The sequence below is a fragment of the Protobothrops mucrosquamatus genome, unplaced genomic scaffold (genome assembly GCF_001527695.2).
Source record: "Protobothrops mucrosquamatus isolate PMUCROS unplaced genomic scaffold, P.Mucros_1.0 scaffold_5, whole genome shotgun sequence".
NCBI lineage: Eukaryota > Metazoa > Chordata > Lepidosauria > Squamata > Viperidae > Protobothrops > Protobothrops mucrosquamatus.
In genome coordinates, this window is record NW_015386081.1 from 33,027 (window position 1) to 56,953 (window position 23,927).

Here is a 23,927-nt window from a genome sequence, read left to right on the forward strand (position 1 = left end):
GAATTATAAAGGGACCTAGATGCAGTTGTCTGCATAGCCCTCCAGCTGAATTCGTTTACTAGGTGATGCGCCCTCCTGAAACGGCAGCAGCGCAGAATTATGGGCGGTGCCCTCTGCCTTTAAAAACACGTGGGGAGGGGGCGGTTAGGGGTGGTGGTGGTGACGTCAAAGGGGCGGCAGTAATACGTTGACGTTGCTTGGCGGGCGGAGCATCTACACCTCAAAAGGTCTTGGGCGGAGGAGGTTGCTTGTGGAGGGATCGTATCAGGCCGTCTGCAACTTGGGGCTTTTCCGCGTGAAGCCATGGTATGTATGCCGGTCCCTTCAAGGAACAGGTGAGGCGCGGAACAGCAGCAGGCGGAGCGGTTACTGTGACGGGGAAGTATTGGTGTAACGCCCCAAGCGCCTAATGACTGGGTTGTAAGAACAAGGGCTGGAAGGGAGGCAGGACTGAGGTGTGTGTAGGAAACCACGATTGAAAGAAAGAGAATGGAGCCTCCTGGTTCGGTACTTGGTCTGACGGGATTGGAGGAGCTACTTTTGCTTTGAGTGCTTTAGTAATTTCAGGTCTGAAAACCTATTAGGCATTTGTCTGGGTAGTTGTACGACTCTCTCCGCTGATGTCCTTCGCATAGGCCTTTAAAGACTATTGAATCCAAGTTGGCCTTCCTTGTGTGTGTGGTAAATACCAATGCAGGCACTACCAAAGAGCCTAAGAAATAAATGGATTTTGGAATGCCATGCAGCTTAATGGGTCTATATTGTATACCATTTTATTTTGCATTTTAAGTATATTTTGTCTTGAGTTTTTAAGTACATGAAGTTAATTGCCTTATATAAGCTTTTGAAAAACTTTTACATTGTTAACAAGAATCTTTGATGAATATGGTAACCTGTAGACATAATGTTTAAATAAAATAGTACCTAGATAGCATTTGCTGATCTTAAAAAAATAAATATGTTTAGATCTGATCATTCTTTGTATATAGGAGGATTCCAGAAAATCCCAGTGCTGTAAATTAGACTGGAAAATCAAACATATTAAAAGAAGGCATTAGCTAACAATTTCTGTATTGTTGAAAGAAAATGACAAGTTCACAACTCAACTGCATTTTTTTTAAGTACACAAATAATTAAATAATGGAGAAGAGAGTGTATCATTTCATCAGCAATAATTCTTATTCAATAGCATTTATGCTTTATGTTCCTCTAAAATTTTTGTTCAGAATGAAATTGACTGCAAGAACTTCTAGTACATTTCATATTAATTTTGAATTACATGCCAAGGGAAGCAACTGTAATATTTTTGTATAAGAATGATTGGGATTTATTGTTTTGAGGACACATGTTTTCATCAATTTATAAGTTATCAAGTTTATGTTCCATAATGATAAGCAGAAAATAATTTCCACTACTTAAAATAATTTAATGTAATATCAAATATTTTTCGGTTAAATGTTGTAACTTGAAATATAAATAGCACTAGAAAATATGAATTAATGATTTTTTTCTTTGTTTATAGAAATTAGATTCCATTTGGAATCCAGATTAAACAGAGATGTTTTGTCATTGGTCGACAGTAAGAAGGTAAAGTGGTTGTACAGTTTTTAACATACCATTTTAAATGGTTATATTCCTTTGAATAAAAAGTGAATTGAGTTCCTGGAATTCTTAACTTGATTCAATAATTTAATCTTATAAATTACATTTTTAATGTTAGGCAAGTACCTTTTGTCAGAAAATATAGGTAGTCCTCAATTTATGACCACAATTGAGTCCAAAATTTCCATTGCTAAGTGAGATAGCTGTAAAATGAATCACTGCAGTTATTAAGTTAGTAACATGGTTGTTAAGTGAATCTGGCTTCTCCATTGACTTTGTTTCTCAGAAGATCACAAAAGATGATCACGTGGTCCAAGAAACTGCAACTGCCATAAATGCGAGCTAGTTGCCAAGCATCCAAATTTTGATCATGTGACCATGGGGAAAGTTGAAACTTTCATAAGTATGAGAAATAGTTGTAAGTCATTTTTTTCTATACTGTTGTAACTTAGAATGGTCAAATCTAATTTTACTGCCTTACCCATCCTTAATGTAACATGTCATTTACCCTAAGCAAAATGTTGTGTTCCATTCGGTTGCCTAACAATGCTTGTTCGCTTGTTTAAGGTTAAGTTTGAAGAAACTACAATTGCAGGCAAGAGCATTATCTGGTGCTGATGCTATAAATGCTCTGCGACCATTCTATTTTGCAGTACATCCAGATTTTTTTGGTCAGCATCCCAGAGAAAGGGTAAAAAAAAATTCTTCTATCTTTTGAGATACAATTCTATGTATTTAAAAAAAAATCTGAATTTTGAACATGCCTAAGACCACACTATTTAATACTTCTATGTTAACTGAAGTCTGTTTGTACTTAACTAGCAGCTTGTTAATCTGACATGAGTATTGTAACGTAGTACTTTCCAAACACAAAACACATGCAAATTCTTTACTATTAAACTATGGCCCATCTGTTTAAAGAGACATCCTTTTGTAAAAGATAAATATTATTCTGTTATCATGCCTTTGTGTCAGGCCTTCTATCCCAGTCTACTTTCTCAAGAAAGTAAGACTTGTGACTCCATTTGGTTGAAGGAGAGGAACTTTTACTGAAAGAAATTGGTTGCAGTAAAGTCAAGCGGAATCTAATGTTCCCACACAAAATATAAAGCTATTCTTTTCCTTTCCCACTCTCTTCCCCCATGACCATTCTCCCAGTCAGCCAATGCGATGCCAGTAAGATGCTTTGAGAAACTTTAAGGTATCAAACTGGTTACAGTCCATTCTCAGGGCAAGCAGCCTTGAAGATCCTGGTACAAGGATTGTTTGAAGTTCCCTCCTTCTTAATGACAGGACACGAGCAAAGCGCAGGATGGTGATGGTAGAGCTGACCCTTCGGGACATATACATGTATTTACAGATCAAACTGATTGGAGGAATCAGACTGGTGTAAGAATGAAAGCACCAGGCTAAAACCTGGGAGAAACTGGAAGACCATGAGTTCTAATCCTGATGTATGCATAAAACCAGATGGGTTACTTTGAGCCACTTCCTCTCAGCCCTAGGAAGAAGACAATGATCCTGAAAATATTAACCAAGAGCACACACTCAAAAAGTACTTGGATATGAGAACAATATCGCTTACTTATAATAAAGAAATTAAAATGTATGCAGTTAACTGGAGCCCTCTGTAAAACAATGTTCACTTGGAATTCGGCTGACTCCAACCTTCTTAGATTTAGAAAAGCTATTCACACTTGATTTTTTTTGGCAGACTTGAAAAATGGAAATTACATCATTTGGGGTTTTTTTTTGGCAATTTGGCAATAACTTCTTTATTTGATTGGTGCTGCCCAGATGCATGATAGCTATATGGTTTTTTTTAGTTTTATGTTGTTTGAATTCTGTATATTTAGGTATAAAATCTCCTCATAGATTGGAGTTAGCATATAATTCTACTAAAATAAACATGTAAAAAACATACGTAAGCAACATTTCATTAATTGAATGATTGCTGGGATTCTTTGGCACAGGTGAATTTTCTTCATTTATCATTGAAATAATGTGTTACTTTTTACCTTAATAGAAATTCTGCAATATTCTAAAAAATGCACCACATATCTTTTCAGTGTAATTGAAAAAAATCTAATTAAAGAAAAGTATTTGATCATCTGGAATATATTTTATTAAGCAAGGTGGTTGTAATCTTTTTCTTGGAATGTAACTGCTTTAATGTAACTAGCCTCTGCATTTGAGTATTTTGTTATTTTCAGGAAATCAATGAAAATTCTCTGAAAAGATTAAATGGGTATTTGGAGAATCTTCAAAAACCAGGTTTTAGATCATTTAAACCAACTCAGCTCACTTTTTATGTACGAGAGAGAGAACAAAGTCCTTCCAGTATCCAAGAACCATTTGGTGCTGCAGGTAATTTTAACATTTGGAATTTTACTAAATCACTGACAGATTATGGATAATTGACACTCCTCTGGTATTTGCAAAATTTTTACATTATATGCTAGGACATCTTCAATATACCCCCTTAAAGGTGCTGGATTAAAATAATAATCAAAATATTTTCCTTCTATATCCATAGTGACTTTACTATTCCTTTTGTCAGTATATAAATGCAATATGTACAAGTAGTCCTTGACTTATAGCCATTCATCCAAAAACTGTTAGAAGTTACAATGGTACTGAACATATAATGGTTACAGCTGGTTCTTGGAGTCAGAGCTGTCTAAGCACTTGCACCACCATGATCATATTATTTCAGTCTGAGCACTTGGAAATCCATTTGCATATATGATCAGTTGCCAAGCATCTGCAATCATTTGATTGCCATTTGCCATCTTCTCTGCTATTTTCCCCAGAAAGTTAATGGAGAAGCCAATAGGAAAAGTTGCAAGTTGCTAGGGTGGCACCATCCACTTTTCCTAAACACATGCAGGGCTCTCACGAATCCCTGCATACCATACCTGTTCTGCTTGGTCTCCCTTGCCTATCTATGTACCTTCCCCTGACTTACGCATCCCTGCACATCCTCCCTGATCTGCATGGCACCTCTCATGTAGCTCCATGCACCTTTCCTGACTTCCTCCACATCCCCTCACTTCCTTCCCTACCAGCAGCTACTTGCCTGCTGGGCTGAAATCTGTAACTTTGTGCTGGCTTCACCACTGACTTTGATTGTGGAAAGCCAGCAAGAAGTTGCCTTGCCTAACCACTTTGGGATTCAGTTAATGATGTCAACCAGGCCTGCAGGGATTGACATTGCTAAGCTATGCAGTCAGACTTTGCATTGTTTAATGACAGAAATTCTAGTCCCAATTACGGATGTAAGTCGAGGACTACCTGTAAAACTGCATAATATCTTGCCTGATTTAACAGCCTTGCACTTCCAAATGGTAATTTGAGGCTTAGCCTTTTTCTGTTATTGATATTTTCCTTGTGAGGGGCAGCTTAGTATAGGCATCAGGCTAGAAACTGGAAGACCATGAGTTTCACTTTCATCACAAAGTTACCTAGTTGGGTTACCTTGGACTAGTCACTTTCTCTCAATCCTAGGAAAGAGGCAATGTGAAATCACTTCTTAAAAACTTTGCCAAGAAAACTGCAGGGATTTATCCAGGCAGTCTCTGAGAATCAGACGTGATTAAACAGAAGGAAAAAATCCCTGAGAATATTATTGTGGAAATAGTTGCATAATTAAAAATCATTTTGGGGAAAAAAATTAAGATATTCTTCTCCAATCTAGTGTCCTTCATGCTGTCTGAGTATTATAGGAGTTTCAGCTTAAGATATCTGGAATGCACCAGGTTGGTGAGATTTCTGTAAATGATTAATGTCCAGTTTGTTTGCTTTATTTCATTTGTATACCATTTAACTGACAACAGAATTATAGAAGGTTGTAAAATACAGTAATGGATAAATTATGCTTAAAATGGATAATTTTGAAATGTCTGTACTTAGGTTTATATAGATAGCAGCTTTATTTATTTAGAAGGTTAATATGTTGCCACAGCCTTATTGTGCTGTGTGGCTTACATAAAAACACTATACATTTATATATTTTTATCAAGCTCTTGCAGATCAAATATCTGACCAAACATAGTAATTATCAAAAATAAGGTTAGTAAAGCTCTTCATAGGAAAATCTATTGCTATCAATCTTGGTACAAGTTCTGCTGAATTCAGGAGTATTCTCAGTAGAAATCAGATCTTTATAGTAATCTCAGGTTTAGCATTATGATTAACTAACAATAGAAGTTTACTCTTCAGCTCTGATTTGCATTGTCTGTTTTAAAGCAAGTATAGAAACAATATAAATGCATTAATTTAAATATAATCTTGTTCTGTGCATTTCATAGGATTTCGAACAGTCAGTTTTACTTTGCACACCAGAGACTTGTTAAGCACAGTGTTAGATATCCTGAACTCCTGCAGTTTACCTACGGATCATGTTCAAAGCTTGAATGGCAGTGCAAATGCTCAGTCTACTCAGGAAACCAAAAGCATGTTTCACAGGCCTATTAAATGGGACAAGACATACTACTCTTTTACTGGATTCAAGGATCCTGAGGAAGAACTGGAGCAAGCCCAGAGGATGGAAACCACCCTGAGGTAGTGATGTAAAAACATCTCAGTTGACTTCTTTGCAAACTATTCTGTTTAAGGCAGAGATCTTTCCCAGCCAATTACCCATTGTCTTTTTTTGACCATGCACTTTTAGATTTTAAACTTCATATCAACAAACTACAGGATTTCTGCATAGAAAATATGTCTTCACCTGAGTCAAATATTTTTATATCCTCCAATTTTCAGTGCGGATATGAATAGAGTCGAATAGAATAGAATAGAGAATAGAATAGAATAGAATAGAATAGAATAGAATAGAATAGAATAGAATAGAATAGAATATCTTTATTGTCATTGTGTATCTCATAATAAAATTAAATGCTGTCCACAGCGCACACGACACAGAAGTAAGAACCACAAGTAAAAACTTATATACACATATTCTTCACATTCTATTCACCATTGCGCTGCCCCTAATATTGCACTTCAATGTTGCACTATACAGTAGTATTTCATATGGTTACAGCTCTGGGATAAAAACTATTTTTCAGCCTATTTGTCTTTGTTTTTATTACCCTGTACTGTCTGCCAGATGGTAATAGTTCAAAAAAAGAATGTCCGGGATAAGATGAGTCTTTAAGAATATTTTGAGCTTTCCTAAGACAGGGGAAACTGTACAGTTTGTTGGGGGGGGGGGGCAGGCAATAATCCTCTGGGCAATGGTAATGATCCTCTGGAGCACTTTCGTATCTGCAGTTGGCAAACCACACACAAATGCAATAGGTTAGAATGCTCTCTATGGAACAATGGTAGAAGATCACCAGCAGTTTTTCATTCAGTTGTTGTTTCCTAAGAAGTCTCAAGAAATATAATCTCTGCTAGGTTTTCTTAACCAATGCTATAATATGAGCACTCCAGGTCAGGTCCCCCATTATGTTAACACCCAAAACCCTAATGCTGGCCACTTTTCACATAGAAAGTGAAGTGAAAGTTTTTGCTTTTTAGATTTAAATTTATTAAAAAATATATTCAATAAACGGGGATATGTTTTTATTTAACATTTCATGAATAGAGAAGAGTATGTATGAGAAAATGCTGTAAAGAAATATATGCAATAAATGTAGCATTAAAATCTTAAATGCATGTTTATAACTAGATGGGGACTAGAGAATCTTGGGAAGCGGGGAAGGGGTAGCTGACTTGTATGCACAAAAAAACTACTCCCAGTTCAGTATTATATAAAGGCAATTCTGTACTTGGTCTTAACTTTATACCACTTATATATTGTTAATGCGCTAATATCCATTAGATATTCTCCTATTCCCTCATGATTTTTAACTTACGTGAGAATAGCAGACTCCCAACAATAATGTTTTGCTTATATATTGTGCTGCTAGTTTTTAAATGCAGTGGTAATCTGTATTTGTTTCTTACCACCTCTTACCCATGTAGTTCCTGGTTAGATAATAATGAAAAAAATGCCACGAAGAAGCTAAAGGACAGCTTACCACTCAGAAAAGAATTAGATCGTTTGAAAAGTGAACTCTGTCAGAAGTTGCAGCTCTCTGATATTAGGTAATACATTAACTTTTTGGAGAAAAACAAACTTTTTATATAGGTTTCAAGATAAATAAGAAAAATAGACCTAAAATAAAGGGGCCCTAGCAAATATATTTTAAATTATGCTAAAGCGTGATCTATTGAATATAATTATATATAAAGTATGATAAAAATAGTTTTTACTTTCAAAAAATGCATTATTTGTATCACAAGTGCTTTTCCAAGAAATAATTGCTTTCTCAGTTTTTCTATAAAATAGTGGATACAATTTTTATGTCATGCTTATAATGCTCCAAGTATTTTAAGTATTATTTTGTTTCTCTTTATTTTTATATGTATTGCATAAAATTAATTATACAACATCTAATGTTTTAGTAAAAATACTAAAACACAAGACTATTCTTGACTACAAACTACCAGTTCAATAACTTCTAAAGGAAGTTATTTCAAAAATGCATTTTTCCCTGAATTGTAATTAGCCTATAACTAAGTTTTCCCGAGGGTTCACGGGATTTGTTGAAAGACATAATGCAAATGTAGCTTCTATATTTTGAGGGATTTATTAAGAAAAACCATTAAGTAAGCAAATTGCTTTTGATTTCATCACATTTCTTAGCAAGTTACCACTAGATAGCACAAGGCCATCTCCTCCTTTCTGCCAACAGTGATTTGAGGTAAAAAAAAGTACTGAAATGGAATATTTTTTGTACTGCACAGATTACTACAGCCTAAATTTGCTCTAACTTGACTTTTTCAAGCTGCAATGAACTATTTCTGATTACTATATTCACATTCTATTTAAAAGACAAGAAGTGAATACATTGACAGCATTTTTCTTTCTTAGACTCACATAGGCTTATAGCCTAGGCCAGGGGTATCAAACTGCCAGCCCACGGGCCAGACGCATCATCCGGAAGCTACACCCACCACATTGCCGGCAATGGCAAAACTGTCCCGATACGTTGCGCGACGTCATGTGACGTTGCAAGTTTGACATGTCTGGCCTAGACTCTTACTGGCAGAACATCATCAATTTATGAGAAATCCCTTGCATTGAGTAGAAAAAAAGTCCATGGTGTATCTTCATCTTCTTCTGTAAAGCATTTTCTAGATGTTACCAAACAATTTTCTTCAATCTTTTCTGAAATGGCATACACCAACCAGTTTTTAGCACTGCTCAGACCAATTTAGGTTGGACACTCTTCCTTAAAACTATAAGTTTTCAACAGCCATTGCTGTCGAGATCTACTTTTAGATTCTGCCTGCCATTATACCTATTCTATCAAAGTTCTAATTCCTCCCTTTCTTCTGTCCTTACTTTTGAAGTAATTAATGTCAACCCAATAGTCCCTCTTCTTTCTACAGGAACATTTTCAACAGGAAATCTGTTCTATATTCAGCTTCTACTAGTCATGTAAAAATGTTTTGAATATCTGGGCAGATGCAAGAATAGCCAGCAAAAGCCAACACTGAAAAAAGTGTTTATATTAATTACAGATACTGTTTTCCAAATATGTTTTTTTTTTAAAAAATAGCCTTTGTTATTATTTTTAATAAATGAAACAATTTTTGAACTGGAGAAATTTAGGCTCAATCATTAAATCTTTTTGGTACCTACGATCAATTAGTATTTCTAAAGTAATTGAGGGTTTTTAGAAGATAAAATGAGATCTGCAAACAACTAGAAGCAAACCAAGTCATAACTAGCAGTCAGCATGGATTTGTTAAAAACAGATCATGCCAAGCCAATCTGATCTCATTCTTCGATAAAGTAACTAAATTAGTAGACCAATGAAACACAATGAAGGTAGTATACCTAGATTTCAGTAAGACATTTGACAAAGTGGACCACAACCTACTCCTCGGTAAGCTATAAAAAGATGAAATAGACAACATCACCACCAGATGGATCTGTAACTGGCTGACAACCATACTCAACGAGTAGTCCTCAATGGCACTACATCCACATGAAGTAAGGAGTGGGGTACCACAAGGATCCGTCTTAGGGCCAATACTCTTCAGTATCTTCATAAATGACAGATGAGGGAATTGAAGGGGAACTGATCAAATTTGCAAATGACAGCAAACTGTCAGGAGTAGCCAACACCCCAGAAGACAAACTCAGGATCCAAAAAGATCTTGATAAACTTGAACAATGGGCCCTATGCAACAAAATGAGTTTCAATGTGGAGAAAAGCAAAGTCCTACACTTAGGCAAGAGAAACCAAAGGAACAAATACAGATAGGGCGAGACCTGGCTTGGAGGCAGTAACTGTGAGAGGGACCTTGGAGTCCTTGGGGACTCCAAGCAGTGCGCAGCAGCAACCAAAAAAGCTAATACAATCATGGGTTGTATAAACAGAGGCATAGAATCAAGATCACGTGAAGTATTAATACCACTTTATAAAGCCTTAGTAAGACAATACCTCGAATACTGCAGCCAATTTTGGTCACCATATCACAAAAAAGATGCTGAGAGAGTGTAAAAAATTCATAGAAGAGCAACTAAGATGATCAAAGGCCTGGAGACCAAAACGTACAAAGAACAGCTGCGGAACTTGAGTTTGGGTACTCTAAAGAAAAGAAGAAATTGGGGAGACATGATAGCAGTGTTCCAGTATCTGAAAGGCTGCCACAAGACAGAGGAGGACAGGTGTTCACCAGAGCACCAAAGGGAAGGACAAGAAACAATGGTTGGAAGCTGATCAAGGAGAGAAACAACCTGGAATTAAGGAGAAACTTCCTGACTGTGAGGACAGTCAACCAATGGAACAGTTTACCCCCAGAAATTGTGGGCGCTCCATTGCTGGAAGTTTTTAAAAAGAGACTGGACAGTCATCTGACTGAGATGATATAGGACTCTTGCTTGAGCAGGTGGCTGGACTAGAAGACCTCCAAGGTCCCTTCCAGCTCTATTCTGTTCCATTCCGTTCTGTTCTGTTCTATTCTATTCTATTCTATTCTATTCTATTTTGTTCTGTTTCCCATTTATTTCATTGAGAGGAGAACTTCAACTGAGAATTATTACAAAAGAAGGCCTGGGTATATATCTTATATATCTGATAAGGTCTTCAGTATTAGACAAAATCGAGTTGCTCCATTTCTTCCAATTCCCCATCTATCACTTCCGAGTGTGAGTGATTCCCAATCTATGGAAATTCTCAAGTCATCCAGGTGTTTTTTCAAGAGACAACTGAACTTTCTTGTTTTCTTTGAAGACATTTTGCTTCTCATCCAAGAAGCTTCTTCAGCTCTGACTGGCTAGTGGGGAATAAAAGGATTTATATTCCTTGCAGACAGCTGGTCATTTGCATTCTTTTAGAGAGTCGTTGAGGCCACTTGGAGGTTTATCTGTGTCCTCAGGGTCACTTGAGTAGTGTAAATGTGCTTGGAGCTTTTTTGGAACTGCTGAAAGGATTGTGTTGTAGACTGGAGATAGATGATGTCGTATCTCTCCCACTTTGTTGAGAGAGGGTTGTTCAATTTTGACACAGATGGCCTCTTTTGAATCCAAGACTACACTAAGGCAGAAGCTTGTTCATCCAAGGATAAAACACCCAGACTGAGCAATGTGGTATATGCAGTACAGTGCAGTAAGACATGTGCATTGGGGAAACAAAACAGCCACTTCATAAACACATGGCACAACATAGGAGAACAAACCCATCAGGACAAGATTCAGCAGTCCATCTGCAGTTAAAAGACAAAGGCCACTCTTTTGAAGACAGCAAAGTCCACATTTTGGGCAGGAAGGACCGCTAGTTTGAAAGAGAGGTCAAAGAGGCCATCTATGTCAAAACTGAATGGCCTCTCTCAACAGAGAGGGAGGGATACAACATCTATCTCCAATCTACAACACAGTCCTTTCAGCAGTTCCAAGAAGACTCCAAGCATATTTACACTACTCAAGTGACCCTGAGGACACAGATAAACCTCCAAGTGGCCTCAATGACTCTCTAAAAGAATGCAAATGACCAGCTGTCTGCAAGGAATATAAATCCTTCCATTTGCCTTCCATTCAGCAGAGCTGAAGAAGCTTCTTGAATGAAAAGGAAAATGTCTTCAAAGAAAAACAAGAAAATCCAGTTTCCTTTTGAAAAAGCACCTTTGGCACATCCAAGTGTGATACATTTTCTTGCATTGATGCACTTAATTAAAAACCTCCAGTCTTTAATAATGAAATGTTTTTAGCCATGTTTTATACATTTCTATTTAGGTAGTGAATACCATTACATTCCATTAGCTTACTTTTTCATTTTTTTAATAATTAGTTCAATCCAAAAATCTTTTTAGCCCTGTACTCTATTCTCAACAAGATCAGCAACTACAATCATTTAGCAGGCAGCAAGATTTTACTTTGTGAAAGGTCTTCTATCTGTAATACCTAAATTATAGTATAAATAGATAGTATAAGTAGTAACTATACTGATGCAGAAAGTTGTAGCTATAGTCTAATTCATTGTTACCATTTAAATAGAAGCAAACTGTTCCTAAACATTCGCTTAACTTATTTTTTCTCATTTTTTAAGTTTTTCATTTAACATTTAGATTTGATAAAGTGCATGATATATATGAAATTGGAATTGTTTACATTGCAATGACATTTTAAAGTATTGTTTTTTAAATCAACTATCAATATTATGTATGGGTGTAAAATTTTCAAATAATTAAAATTCTGAATTATTTTTTTTAGGTGGCAGAGGAGTTGGGGTATTGCTCATCGATGTAGTCAGTTACATAGTCTAAGTCGCTTAGCACACCAGAGCCCAGAAGCACCTAAGAATGCTAAAGGTACATTTTCCTATTGCAATTTCCTTTAGTTGTAATTTCATTAACAAAAATAATTCAGAACATTAAGCTAATATAAAGCATATTAACAGAGATCTATTAAAGTCGCCTGCTTTCCTTCAAGACAGAAATTAGAGTGCTATATTTGTCCTAAAGAAACTCAGTCTCTATATACCTGTAAGCAGAGTTTCCTCAGGAGTTTATCTTAAATTCTAATAATTAAGAATATTCCTTACTAAGCTGTTTGTCTAAGTTAGAACACTTCCACATGGCACCATTTGTACTTCTTATTTACACTACTAATTCCTCAGCAGTGTTGATTGTTTTTCTCTTTTGCTAACTTTCAAACTTTGGAAATAGACAGAGAACCTCATGAGCTAGTTTCCTTCTAGTTAACTAACAGAGTACAAAAATAATTTAATTCAATAATCTAACTTTTGGAACAATGGCAGCTTCTAGAATAAAAAATATATCTATTCCCCTGCTACAGAGAAAGAGGGTTGAAATACTATTCTGTCTTCCCATCAGCCCATATTTTTATATATCATGTACACATTTGACTCATTTTGGGAAAAAATTGTGTATTCAAGAAAGTTTCATTCTCTAGCTTACTTGTTCCCTTTTCTGTGAAATGACCATTCCCATATCCAACCTGATCTATGATAGTGATTACAAATTTCTCTTTCCAATAGGACAAACGGTGATATTTACAGACCGTTCAGGAATGAATGCAACAGGCTATGTTATGCTAGGAACAATGGACGTTCATCACCACTGGACCAAAGTAAGGTTTGGAAACTGAGTTAATTTTTTTCTTGTAGTACTCAGCACATGAGTCTGTCTGTCTGTCTGTCTGTCTGTCTTGCTCTATCTATCTATCTATCTATCTATCTATCTATCTATCTATCTATCTATCTATCTATCTATCTATCATTTGCCTTATTTATTACCTGAGATTTTATGCATTATACGCTCTAGATGGCTTTTATCTACCACAAAAACACACAAAAATAGATAATCATTAAAACATAATCTTTCTTCTAAACAACCACTCCCACTTGATAACTCTTCCATTCCAATGGCATTCCCTGCACAGAATGCTCTCTGAAATACTTATTTATAAAAAGCAAGAAAAATCACACCAAGTAGATGCATAAAATTGTCACTTAGAAATCTTAATAATAGATTGATAAATTAGTGTTTATCTTTACCATTTAATATGTAAAAATAATAGTAAATGGAAACTGTGATTGAAATTAGTTTCAATGTGTCTCTTAACCTGGTAAGGGGGGCAGTGTTGGGATGCATATATTCTCTGATTGGCTTTTGAACTCTTCCCTTGCTTCAAAGGAAAGCTGACATATGCATCAGCACTTTAGTTAATTGCAAGTATGACTTCTCATGTTTCTGCACATTAATATTATTTGGGGCACAAATAATGTAAGCGCTAAAATAGCAAGTAGAGTATAGTAATACTAGTGTCCCCTGTGTATATTGTTTATTTTGAAAAATTACACCAGCTTTCTCCAATAAGTTGCCAATGGATAGAAGTGAAAATTGTACAGCAAATTCTGGGCAAATTGTATTGAATATATAACAATGTTCATTATAGTAACAACTGAAAAACTGGTGTGTACATTTTTAAAAATTAGTTTAATGCTGAGGTATTATCTAAAATTGTTTAGTTTGGAGGATTGAAGGAGTGTTTAATCCTGTCATGAACTTTTAAGAAAATGTTTCATTTTGTGCAGATTTTTGAGAGGTTGCCAAGTTACTCTACACTTCAAAAAAAAGTGCTGTTTCTAGAGGAGCGCATTAGCCAACTTTTGGGAGGCATACAAATAATTTATATTGAAGAGCTTCAACCAATGTTGACAATTGAAGAGTATTATTCTATTCTTGACAACTTTTATGATCAAATACATAATAAGAGACTTCCATTTCACCCTAATAGTCTGCGTGGATTGCAAATGATTCTAGAAAGGTGTGTATCTAAAGAAGTAGATATTGTTTCCCAAGTTTATCTTTAATGGTAGTTATGTTATAGTCAGTTGGTTTTTCTGAAATACTTATGGCTAAGATCAGAGCACTTCTAGGGGTGGGGAAATGGGGGGAGAGTGCTCAAACATAAGGACATTTAATTTCTGCTGTTGGATATAGTTGCTGGAAAAGAGACCTGTGCAGGAAGCCACCTAATCTATTTAAAAGGCTGAATCTCATGCTTTGAGAATGGTCCAGTCTCCCCAGGCTGCTCTCGGAATAGTATGTTCTAATTTATTTCCAGTCCTAAAGCATAATTTAGGGAAAAAAAAACAATAACAACATTCTGTTTTAATTCAGATTTCCCCAAACTATTGTTTTAAAAAAAACGTGCTTGGTCATCTGTTTTTCTTTTCTCCAATTAATGTAGTTGCACCCTGACTCTTGATGACAGGTCCCTGCAGTTCCCTTGATAAAATTTTTGAAAATGACTTTGCTATAACTTCTTCCTAGGGCTAAAAGTACCTAAGGATAAAAACACGAAGGCAAAATCACCTGGCTGATGTACATGCTTAACATGGGATTAGAATGTACTGTGGTATCTCAGATTCTAATCCAGCATCTTTAACACTATACCAAACTATATCTCCTTTGACTGCATGCATTATAGTCCTGCTGCTCCAGTTCTGTAAAGTGGTAATAAACTGGTCATTTGCGCAAGGAGAAAACATTTCAATCCAAATTACCAGTGGATTTCTTGCCACTGGTTTTTACAGTAGCAACTTCAGTGTCTTCCTAACTAACCAAAAACCTTTTTCTTAAATCTGACATCATGTCATAGATATATCATGCTACACAGTTCAGGCAGTAACCACCAGGGCATAATTCCCTTTCCCTGTCCAAAATATATTTTTATTTAAATTATCAGGATATCTTGATATTTTATTTAAGAGCAGGTTTTTTTTCAAGATTGGGCTATCTTACTTTTTTAAAATTGTTGACAAATGAATATTCCTGGCTTGTCTTGTTTTTGTTTTTGTATCCAAACTTTACTACTTGCTTCCAAAGTGTTTCCAGAATTTCCAATATCATTAATAGACCTGTCATTTTCCCATTATTACTCAGTGTCTCCAGCTTGGAAGAGCAGTCTCTTTCTTTACCTCCTGCGATCTTGTCACCCATCCTTCATGTTGTGATTGGGATGACTGATTGTGGTCTGATTACAAAGATCTCTCTGAATAAAGACAGACCTTTCGATCACTAAACCAATTGTTCTTCTTTCTTCCCTTCCCAACATATCATTTTACATAAGCAGCAAATGTTTGGTTGTTTGATGTAGTTATTTGCAATAAAATGAAACTTCAGAACTTAACATCAGTACAAACTCAATGGAATTTTGAATCAGGACAAGGTTGATTAGTATAATATTTTTCACCCTCTTTAAATGGCAGCCTGATCATGGCATAGCTTCATTGGAAAGTATTCCTGCATCATCTTTTAGAGTGTTTCATGTGAAATGCTATAGCTATAATGAGGAGGAAATTTCTTTCCTAATTTTTTTCCTTTTTCTTTCTCTCTTTCTCCGTCACTCTCATTTTCTGTCACACATGCAACACATACCTGCATGCATGCACATACTGTTACTTCGGTGCTGTGCTAATCTAACTTTGATACTTTACATTCATTTGAAATCACAGGACATCTCTGCTGTTATTCCCATTTTACCTAAAACTTTATTTAAAGCTTTTTAATTAATGAGTAAGATCAGTCTTAATCTGGAACATCATATTTGTCACCAGTTCACTATATCTATTTCCATTGCTTCATTTCCTATAAATGCATATCCATTATATTATTTCAGGTTAATTCTTTATGCTGATTCCCTGCTTCAGAAGGCTTATGTGCAAAGCAAAATATTTTTAAGGTGATATATTTTGGAAAATACTCAAGCAGCAAGAAGTTCTAAAAGGAATACTTAGCATGTGATCCACAGAAATCAGTTCAAGCCAGCTTCCCATTTTCAAAAAGAAATGCCTATTTTGTAGAACAAATGAATTGTATGTTAGCAGGCAGTTTTGTAGTTGGAGACAAATAGACTAATTAATTTTATTACAAGCTTGAAGACATATAATGTTAAAGGAATGGCTATATCACAAGATACATTTTGAAAGACATATATGTGTTGAAAATGGGCAGAGTTCTAGTTATATTAGGCTTTAAGAAATTCTTATTAATTTTCTGGGTATCACAAAATTATTATTATGGATGGATATCTGTGACTATGATTCTCTTGGTTTTAGGCACATCATCAGAATATTAGAAATTTAAAGCTTTTTAATATTAAATGTGTATGTTTCTGTTCTTTTCTATGCTTGTTTAGATTTATCAGACTACTGTAAAGTATATTTATAAATGTCATTGGCTAATCAATCTGCATTTGTGACTGAATTTAGGAAAAGTCTTCAATAAATAAAGCTTCAGATTTCTTTATATGGATTTCTATTGCAGAGCTTCTAAAAAAGGATCATTTTAAAACATTTTGGCATTTTATGTGCTGAATAATTATTTTAATTAAGTCTTTCCTGCCTCAGATCTTTTCTTAAAAAATAGAGCAATAAAAATCATTCACTTAAAATGAAGGAAGAACAGGCTACAAATAAAAATTAATATAAATCAGTTAAAAATAATGCATTTCCTATTTCTCTCTAATATAACACTCTTCAAACCACATTCTATAGACTGGAATAGCTAGCAATACAAAAACCTTACTAAATGAATGGAATGGAATGGAATGGAATAGAATAGAATAACAGAGTTGGAAGGGAGCTTGGAGGTCTTCTAGTCCAACCCCTTGCTCAGGCAAGAAACCCTATACTATTTCAGACAAATAGTTATCCAATCTCTTCTTTAAAACTTCCAGTGTTGGAGCATTCATAACTTCTGGAGGCAAGTTATTCCACTCTTTAATTATTCTAAGTTGCTTCTCTCCTTGATTAGTTTCCATCCATTGCTTCTTGTTCTGCCCTGAGATACTTTGAGAATAGTTTGACTCCCTCTTCTTTCTGGCAATCCCTGAGATGTTGGAACACTGCTATCATGTCACCCCTAGTCCTTCTCTTCATTAAACTAAACATACCCAATTCCAGCAACTGTTCTTTATATGTTTTAGCCTCCAGTCTCCTGATCACCTTTGTTGCTCTGCACTCTTTCTAGAGTCTCAACATCTTATTTACATCATGGTGACCAAAACTGGATGTAGTATTTCAAGTGTGGCCTTACCAAGACAGTATTACTTCATGTAAACTTGATTCTATCCCTCTGTTAATGGCAGCCTAGGAGTGTGTTGGCTTTTTTGGCAGCTGCAGCACACTGCTGGCTCATATTTAAGTGATCGTCCACTAGGACTCCAAGATCCCTCTTACAGTTACTACTATTGAGCAAGGTACCACCTATACTGTACCTGTGCATTTGGTTTTTCTTGCCTAAATGTAGTACCTTACTTTTTTTTCACCACTGAATTTCATTTTATTAGATAGCACCCAATGTTCAAGTCTGTCAAGATCCTTCTGTATCTTAAGCCTATCTTCTGGAATGTTGGCTATTCCTGCCAGTTTGAGGTCATCTGCAAATTTGATGAGTTCCCCAGCTATCCCCTCATCCAAATTATTGATGAAGATGTTGAAAAGTACTGGGCCTAAAACAGAGCCTTGGCATACCCCACTGCATACTTCCCTGTAGATGCAGTTCCATTGAGGATTACATGTTGAGTGCAATTGGTCAGCCAGTTATGAATCCATCTGGTGGTGATGCTGTCTAATCCATATTTTTCTATGTTGAGCTCTCCATGTTCCACATGTTCTCCAAAGAGGTCTTGAACTTTAAATCAGCCATAAAGTTATTTTAGGATAATTATTTTCTCTTATTCCAGAAATAAAGTCGTAGAAGATAATTCTTTCTGTTAAGGTCACAAAATTATAGAACCATACAATTTTCTGCATGTCCTAAAATACACATGATATGAGATGAACCTCCATCCTTCACTTTATAATCTAATATGCAAAGCAGACTTGGAAGTTAGAAAGATTAAATGATAAATTCAAAAGACTGCTAACTATGAAATCAAAGCTGCTAATGTACTAGGTAAATAAGAATCTTTTAAAATATTAAATGTAAAATCTTGGGGTGTAACTTGTTTAATATTTTTAATTGAGTGGAGATTATATTGCTATATTATGTTAAATCATTGTATATTTCCCAAAATTTCTAAAACTCATTTTCTTTTGAGTTAAGCTTATTTGATATGAACATTACATAATTTGGATACCAATAGCAAGATCAACTTGTTTGTTCTATCTTTTATGCAGTGACAGTTATGCACCAAATCTTCATGAACTTGGTCACTTCATCATCCCGGTAATGTGTGATCTAGTAGCTCTCCAGTGGTTTATCATGGACAAAACTCAACAAGCAAGAGAAAAACTGAAAAGAAAGGAAGAGTAAGTATTACTCAAAACAGACATTCCATTCTCTACTTGATAACTTGAGAGGTTCCAAGGCAACACTCCATAGTATGTGTAAATAAAAATAAATATTAGTCCACAAGATTCTGTTGCACCCAGAAGTTTTTTATGCTATTGAGTCTTAATTTATGGGGTAGTGAACATACATTTAAATGTATGTACTTATTATGTAGATACGCACATATAAATCAGACTTTAAGGGAATAATAAACTTGAGATGTAGTGTTAATTTAAATCAGTATTAGCAGTTGTTAAGCAAACCTCTCAAATTAATCTTAAATTGAATTTGAATTGGCAAAAAAATGTGGAATAGAAGACACTTGAGAAAGTACTTGAAAAGATACTTGTGAAATAACTTCAACTACTATATGTTTTCATATTCCTTTAAATTCACCTTTGATAGAATATTGCAGATTATTTGCAGTTTGGGAAAGGGAAACTAGATAGGATTTTTTTCAGTAATTACAAAAATGCAAAATCTTTTTAAACCCAAGAACTCATTTGGCATCTTCTTCTGTTTTTTATAATATTAAGCTGTGCACGGGATGTTTACAATTTCAGGTTCATACTGCTAGAAAAGAAGCTGATCAAGGCTACCACGGAGAAATTTTGTCTTCAAAGGTTATATAAAGAACCCAGTGTTTCCAGTGCACAAATGATTCATTCATGCAGCAAGCTACTGGAAGAATCATTGCCATATTTGCAAGGTATGCATCTCTGCATTTCCCATTTCTTTTCTGTTCTTCAAGATGGAGACCTCTGCATCCCTTGGAACTGGAAAAATTGAGACTAAATGATACTGTATTCAATGTAAAAGAGAACAAATGTTATTTATGTATTAGTATAAATGACTAAATTGAATATTTTCCAAAATAAATTATGAAACAAAAATTCCATGCCAGTATTAGGAAGCAAGGCATAGTATTTCCCTGGATTTCTTTCCTGTTCAGAATCTTACAATGTATTATATATGCACTTTTTTTTGCAAGACAATATTCTTAAAGGGGGATTAATTTCTCCACTAAGTTGCATATGACTGGGTTTCAAGATTGTAATGAAACTATATAGTGGAAAATTAGGTATACAAACTTTGAATGTAATCCAAGAAGCACACAGATGTGAATCTTACATGTGAAAAAATATATATTCCCATGTAATACATGAACATATGGTTTTCAGTATGCACAAATTGTGTTTGGAGAAGCATTCTCAGAATGAAAGATGGTAATTGAAATTATTCTGTGGTGCAAATGTTCTCCTTGAAAATAAATATTTCTGCAGCACCCTAGTGATAAATATTACTGATATACTGTATTTATTTTGCAGAATTATTGTACATCTTGTTTCAGAAAATTTTATAAATGTCTGTTGAAATGTTTTGTCCATTAGATCTTGCACTTTATATTTTTTTCATGTAAATAAAAGTAGTTCTGTATATGGTCAGTTCTTTCTGAACATGAATTTCTCCTTTTGATTAAGCTAGTAATATGTGCTTCTTTATGGGCACCTCAGTAGATATTCCTGGATGGGACTTTTAGGTCAGTTTACCTCACGCCTATGCAGAGTGCAGCCACTGGGCAGTCTATCGGCCTTGCTGCCATCCAGTCATATATTTTCACATCTGATCCAGGTTGATTAGCCCTGAGAAGCCTTCTGGGCAGCCCTCACATACTTACATGCTACTTCATCAGTAATGTAGACATATTTCCTTACAGAATCCATATGCCTGTATGATTGATGTTGTGTAAAAGGTACTTGAAGAAAAATATTTTAGGACTCATTCTGGCAGAGAAGAAAGCCATTTGTGCTAATTGGGGTCTTTTCCTGCTAGGCATGCAAGCTAGGGAGGAGGACCACATTACATAGAAGTTCCCAGTGTTTGGGACTAGGGTTGGACCTATGGGGAAAAAATAGCATGCTGAGCACGTTTTATGATGTTTAGATAGATCATTCTTTCCCAACTGAGTACTGTATCTTTCAGACACAGACAATTAACATCCTAACTGAGGTTGATAGAAATTGTAGGCCACTTAGTTTTGCATTAAGTTGGGAAATGCTGACATATGTGAATAACTCACAGGTGACCCAATTATGGCCCTGCAGATTTTTTCATTTCAGCTCCCATCAACCTCTGCTACCCTAGCCAGTGTACAAAGGTGATAGGAATAAACATCTGCATTACCTAGAGTCCATAGATTGCTCATTCCTAGATAGTCATATGTATCAGATCGATAGCAACCTTACCAATTGATTTTGCTAGCATGAAAAGAGAACCAACAGCAATTGTTTGCTAAGAGCTTGTGACATACTTGTTCTTAACTGAGCTTATGTATGTCTTACCTAAAGAAGAGAGGCTTTATTAAAAGTCTGCAAACAAATTGTATTTGAATAGGCCACGCTGTTTTGAATATTATTGAAGTAAAATGTTAAAGTTCTTTTAATTTTAATATTTTCAATAACTTTCATAAAAATGCATTTTACAAGTTGTTTAAAATGGATGAATATCTTGATGCAACCTCTGAATAAAGACAAAAGAAAGACAGATGTTAGTATTAATTCCTAAAATGATGAAGTACCTTTGTCCTAAGTAAAAGCTGTTGATCTTGCAGATTCTGAAAAAAACAATCCTAAACTTTGGGATACATCTTTTATGGTTACCTGATGTTAATAATCTGAATCTTTACTGACCTGTGCCAAAATGTTTAAATCACTCATAATGAGATATCTGTGTATTCTAAAAATAAAGCAGAATCTTAAAATCATATGAGTGAGTATGCTACTTTTTTATGGCCGAATGGTCTACAAGGAGAAATCTCAGAAAATAAAGTAGCAAAATTTTACCAGAATTGGGTCACTAATAAAGGAAAATTAAGTCCTGAGTATTAATTTGCTCCAGTTTTAAGATACAGCTTCAGGTCAAAATTCATCAAAATAATTCAAAATTATGAGGGGGATGTGCGATTATGCTCCATAACCTTTCTACAAAATGTGATATAGCAACGGGAATGGTGCCACACCAATCATTATAAATTTATCTTTTTATTGAAACCAATAACATAACTTTCCATTCCCTTATTGGTTTATCATGTAACATTTTCGTGCTTTTTCACTCTGCATGAAATTCCACTGTTGTACTCTGGAGCCCAGTAGCTCTGCCTCACTCTTAGGCAATTCCAAATCCCTGACCAGGTTATTTAGTTCACTCTGAGAAATTAGATGTGGTTCAGGAGGAGCTTACAGTGGGCTAAAGGTTGGGTCCATTGACATAGATCAACTGTATCCTGGTCGTTGTCTTTATCATCATCTGAATCTAGAGAGTAGGATTCTGGTGGATCTGGAATTGGCAAATTCTCACCATGGGGTACAGGAGGCAGTGCGGATGGAATGTTTGAGTATTCCATGGCCCACTTCTTTCTTGAGCTCCCTTTTGCAAAAATAGCAGTCGCTACTTTGATTGGTGGGTTACCTCCACACCATTGGGACTGTGAAAGGCATGGACTTTTTCATCTTGTTTAGCCAATGGCGCAGATAAGTTGCACATGTAATGCAACAATAATGAGGGTCCCAACTCTTGTCCTGATCCCCTATTTTGCATTCAAAATATAGATGGTATGCTGTCAACTACTACATTTTTGAGATGCAGATGTTACCTCATCACAACTGTAGCAGAAGATATTTGCATTATTTACAGTTTCAAGGCATCTTGGCTTGAGAGAAAATATCACCCAACTGTTCCTTGGAAATGTTAGGCAATGACACTTTCACAAGCCACCAGGTGTAACTATATGATGCATAGATCTGACCAAGACAAATGTGCCTTGCAATAAAATAATAAATTACAGTTAGGTAATAATCTTTAGTCTCAAAGTGAAGATAAATTTATACACTTCCATATGGGTACCATTTTCATTGTTCTGCCATACCTTGTCAAGAAGTTATAAGGCATGATCATTAGATATCTCCCTTCCTTGTAGGCAAATATACTCACCTGTGTATAAATCTTTATTGTGAAATATCTTGAAAACTTTAGCCAACCAGCACCCTTACCACCTGTTTTCTAATTCATCTAATCAAAATTTGTAAGAATTAACACATTTTATCTCGGAGGTTGATAATTTCCCAAAATTTATAGACCCAGTAGTGAAGGTAAATTCTAAAAGTCTTCATTGTGCAGATTGCCAAACATGCTTGTTTCCTAGCAGAGACTGAGTAATTCTATTTTGTTTGCCATGTTCCAGACTGGCAACAATAAAAATTCCTTGCCACTTGCACACTCCCTTGCCTCCTCCCCCACCCAGCACTAGCCACTTACTTATCTGCTGGGAAGGGGGAGGGAAAGGGGAGAAAGGAAAAGAAGGGGGAAGGGACACAAGCAAGGAAGGAAACATGGAAGGAAGAGGAAGGAAAGGAAGGAGGAAGGCAGGAAGAAAGAAAGGCAGGAGGAAGAAGAAAAAGACTAGAAGGAAAAAGAAAGGTACATGGTTTCTGGCCTGCATTACGGCAAATGATAATTTCATAATGACAGCTTATTTCACAAAATATGCTGTGGTGTATTAGAATAGGAAGATAATAATTGGACTTCCATCTTCACAATCTGAGAAAACTCAAAACCCAACTGGTTTAAGAATTCTGTTATGTTATTCCTGGCCTTATCAGAAGAGGGCAAACTTTCCAAAAGAATCCTGGAAGAAATCCCAGGTAGGGTAACATTGCAAAGTACAGTTCTGGCTGGAAAAGACTCGTAGGTGGAGTCCAGAGTCCGCCTTCCTGTACTGTTGTGCCAAGTTTCTTGCTGCCTCATCTTCTGAAAATAAACCTTAAGGTATTGATATCAATACCTTAATCAATTTCTTAGAGAACAAAATTGTTTATAGTGCCATTTTCAGGGTGGGTAGGTTGGTAGTTAATTTTGCATTAATAATTTTTTTAATTATTGTGTTCTTATGGCTGCTAAAACAT

General features: G+C 35.5%; 1 protein-coding gene across 1 annotated transcript; it reads left to right on the forward strand.

Moving 5' to 3' along the window:
* Positions 1 to 278: 278 nt before the first annotated feature.
* Positions 279 to 19,801, forward strand: TCAIM (T cell activation inhibitor, mitochondrial). The gene is made up of 11 exons (XM_015812002.1): positions 279 to 335; positions 1,523 to 1,587; positions 2,170 to 2,293; positions 3,816 to 3,969; positions 5,913 to 6,165; positions 7,573 to 7,695; positions 12,374 to 12,471; positions 13,161 to 13,252; positions 14,220 to 14,452; positions 18,813 to 18,944; positions 19,530 to 19,801. The coding sequence occupies exons 2-11, from the start codon at positions 1,559 to 1,561 to the stop codon at positions 19,753 to 19,755; spliced, it is 1,464 nt and encodes a 487-aa protein (XP_015667488.1). The 5' UTR covers positions 279 to 335; positions 1,523 to 1,558; the 3' UTR covers positions 19,756 to 19,801.
* Positions 19,802 to 23,927: the final 4,126 nt, after the last annotated feature.

What these genes read in the sequence shown, in the direction of transcription:
- TCAIM (XM_015812002.1), top strand. Translation starts at nt 1,559, where the DNA reads ATGTTTTGTCATTGGTCGACAGTAAGAAG. An exon ending in AGCACCTAAGAATGCTAAAG is followed by an intron (nt 12,472 to 13,160) that starts GTACATTTTCCT and finishes TCTTTCCAATAG; the next exon opens with GACAAACGGTGATATTTACA. An exon ending in TTCATCACCACTGGACCAAA is followed by an intron (nt 13,253 to 14,219) that starts GTAAGGTTTGGA and finishes CATTTTGTGCAG; the next exon opens with ATTTTTGAGAGGTTGCCAAG.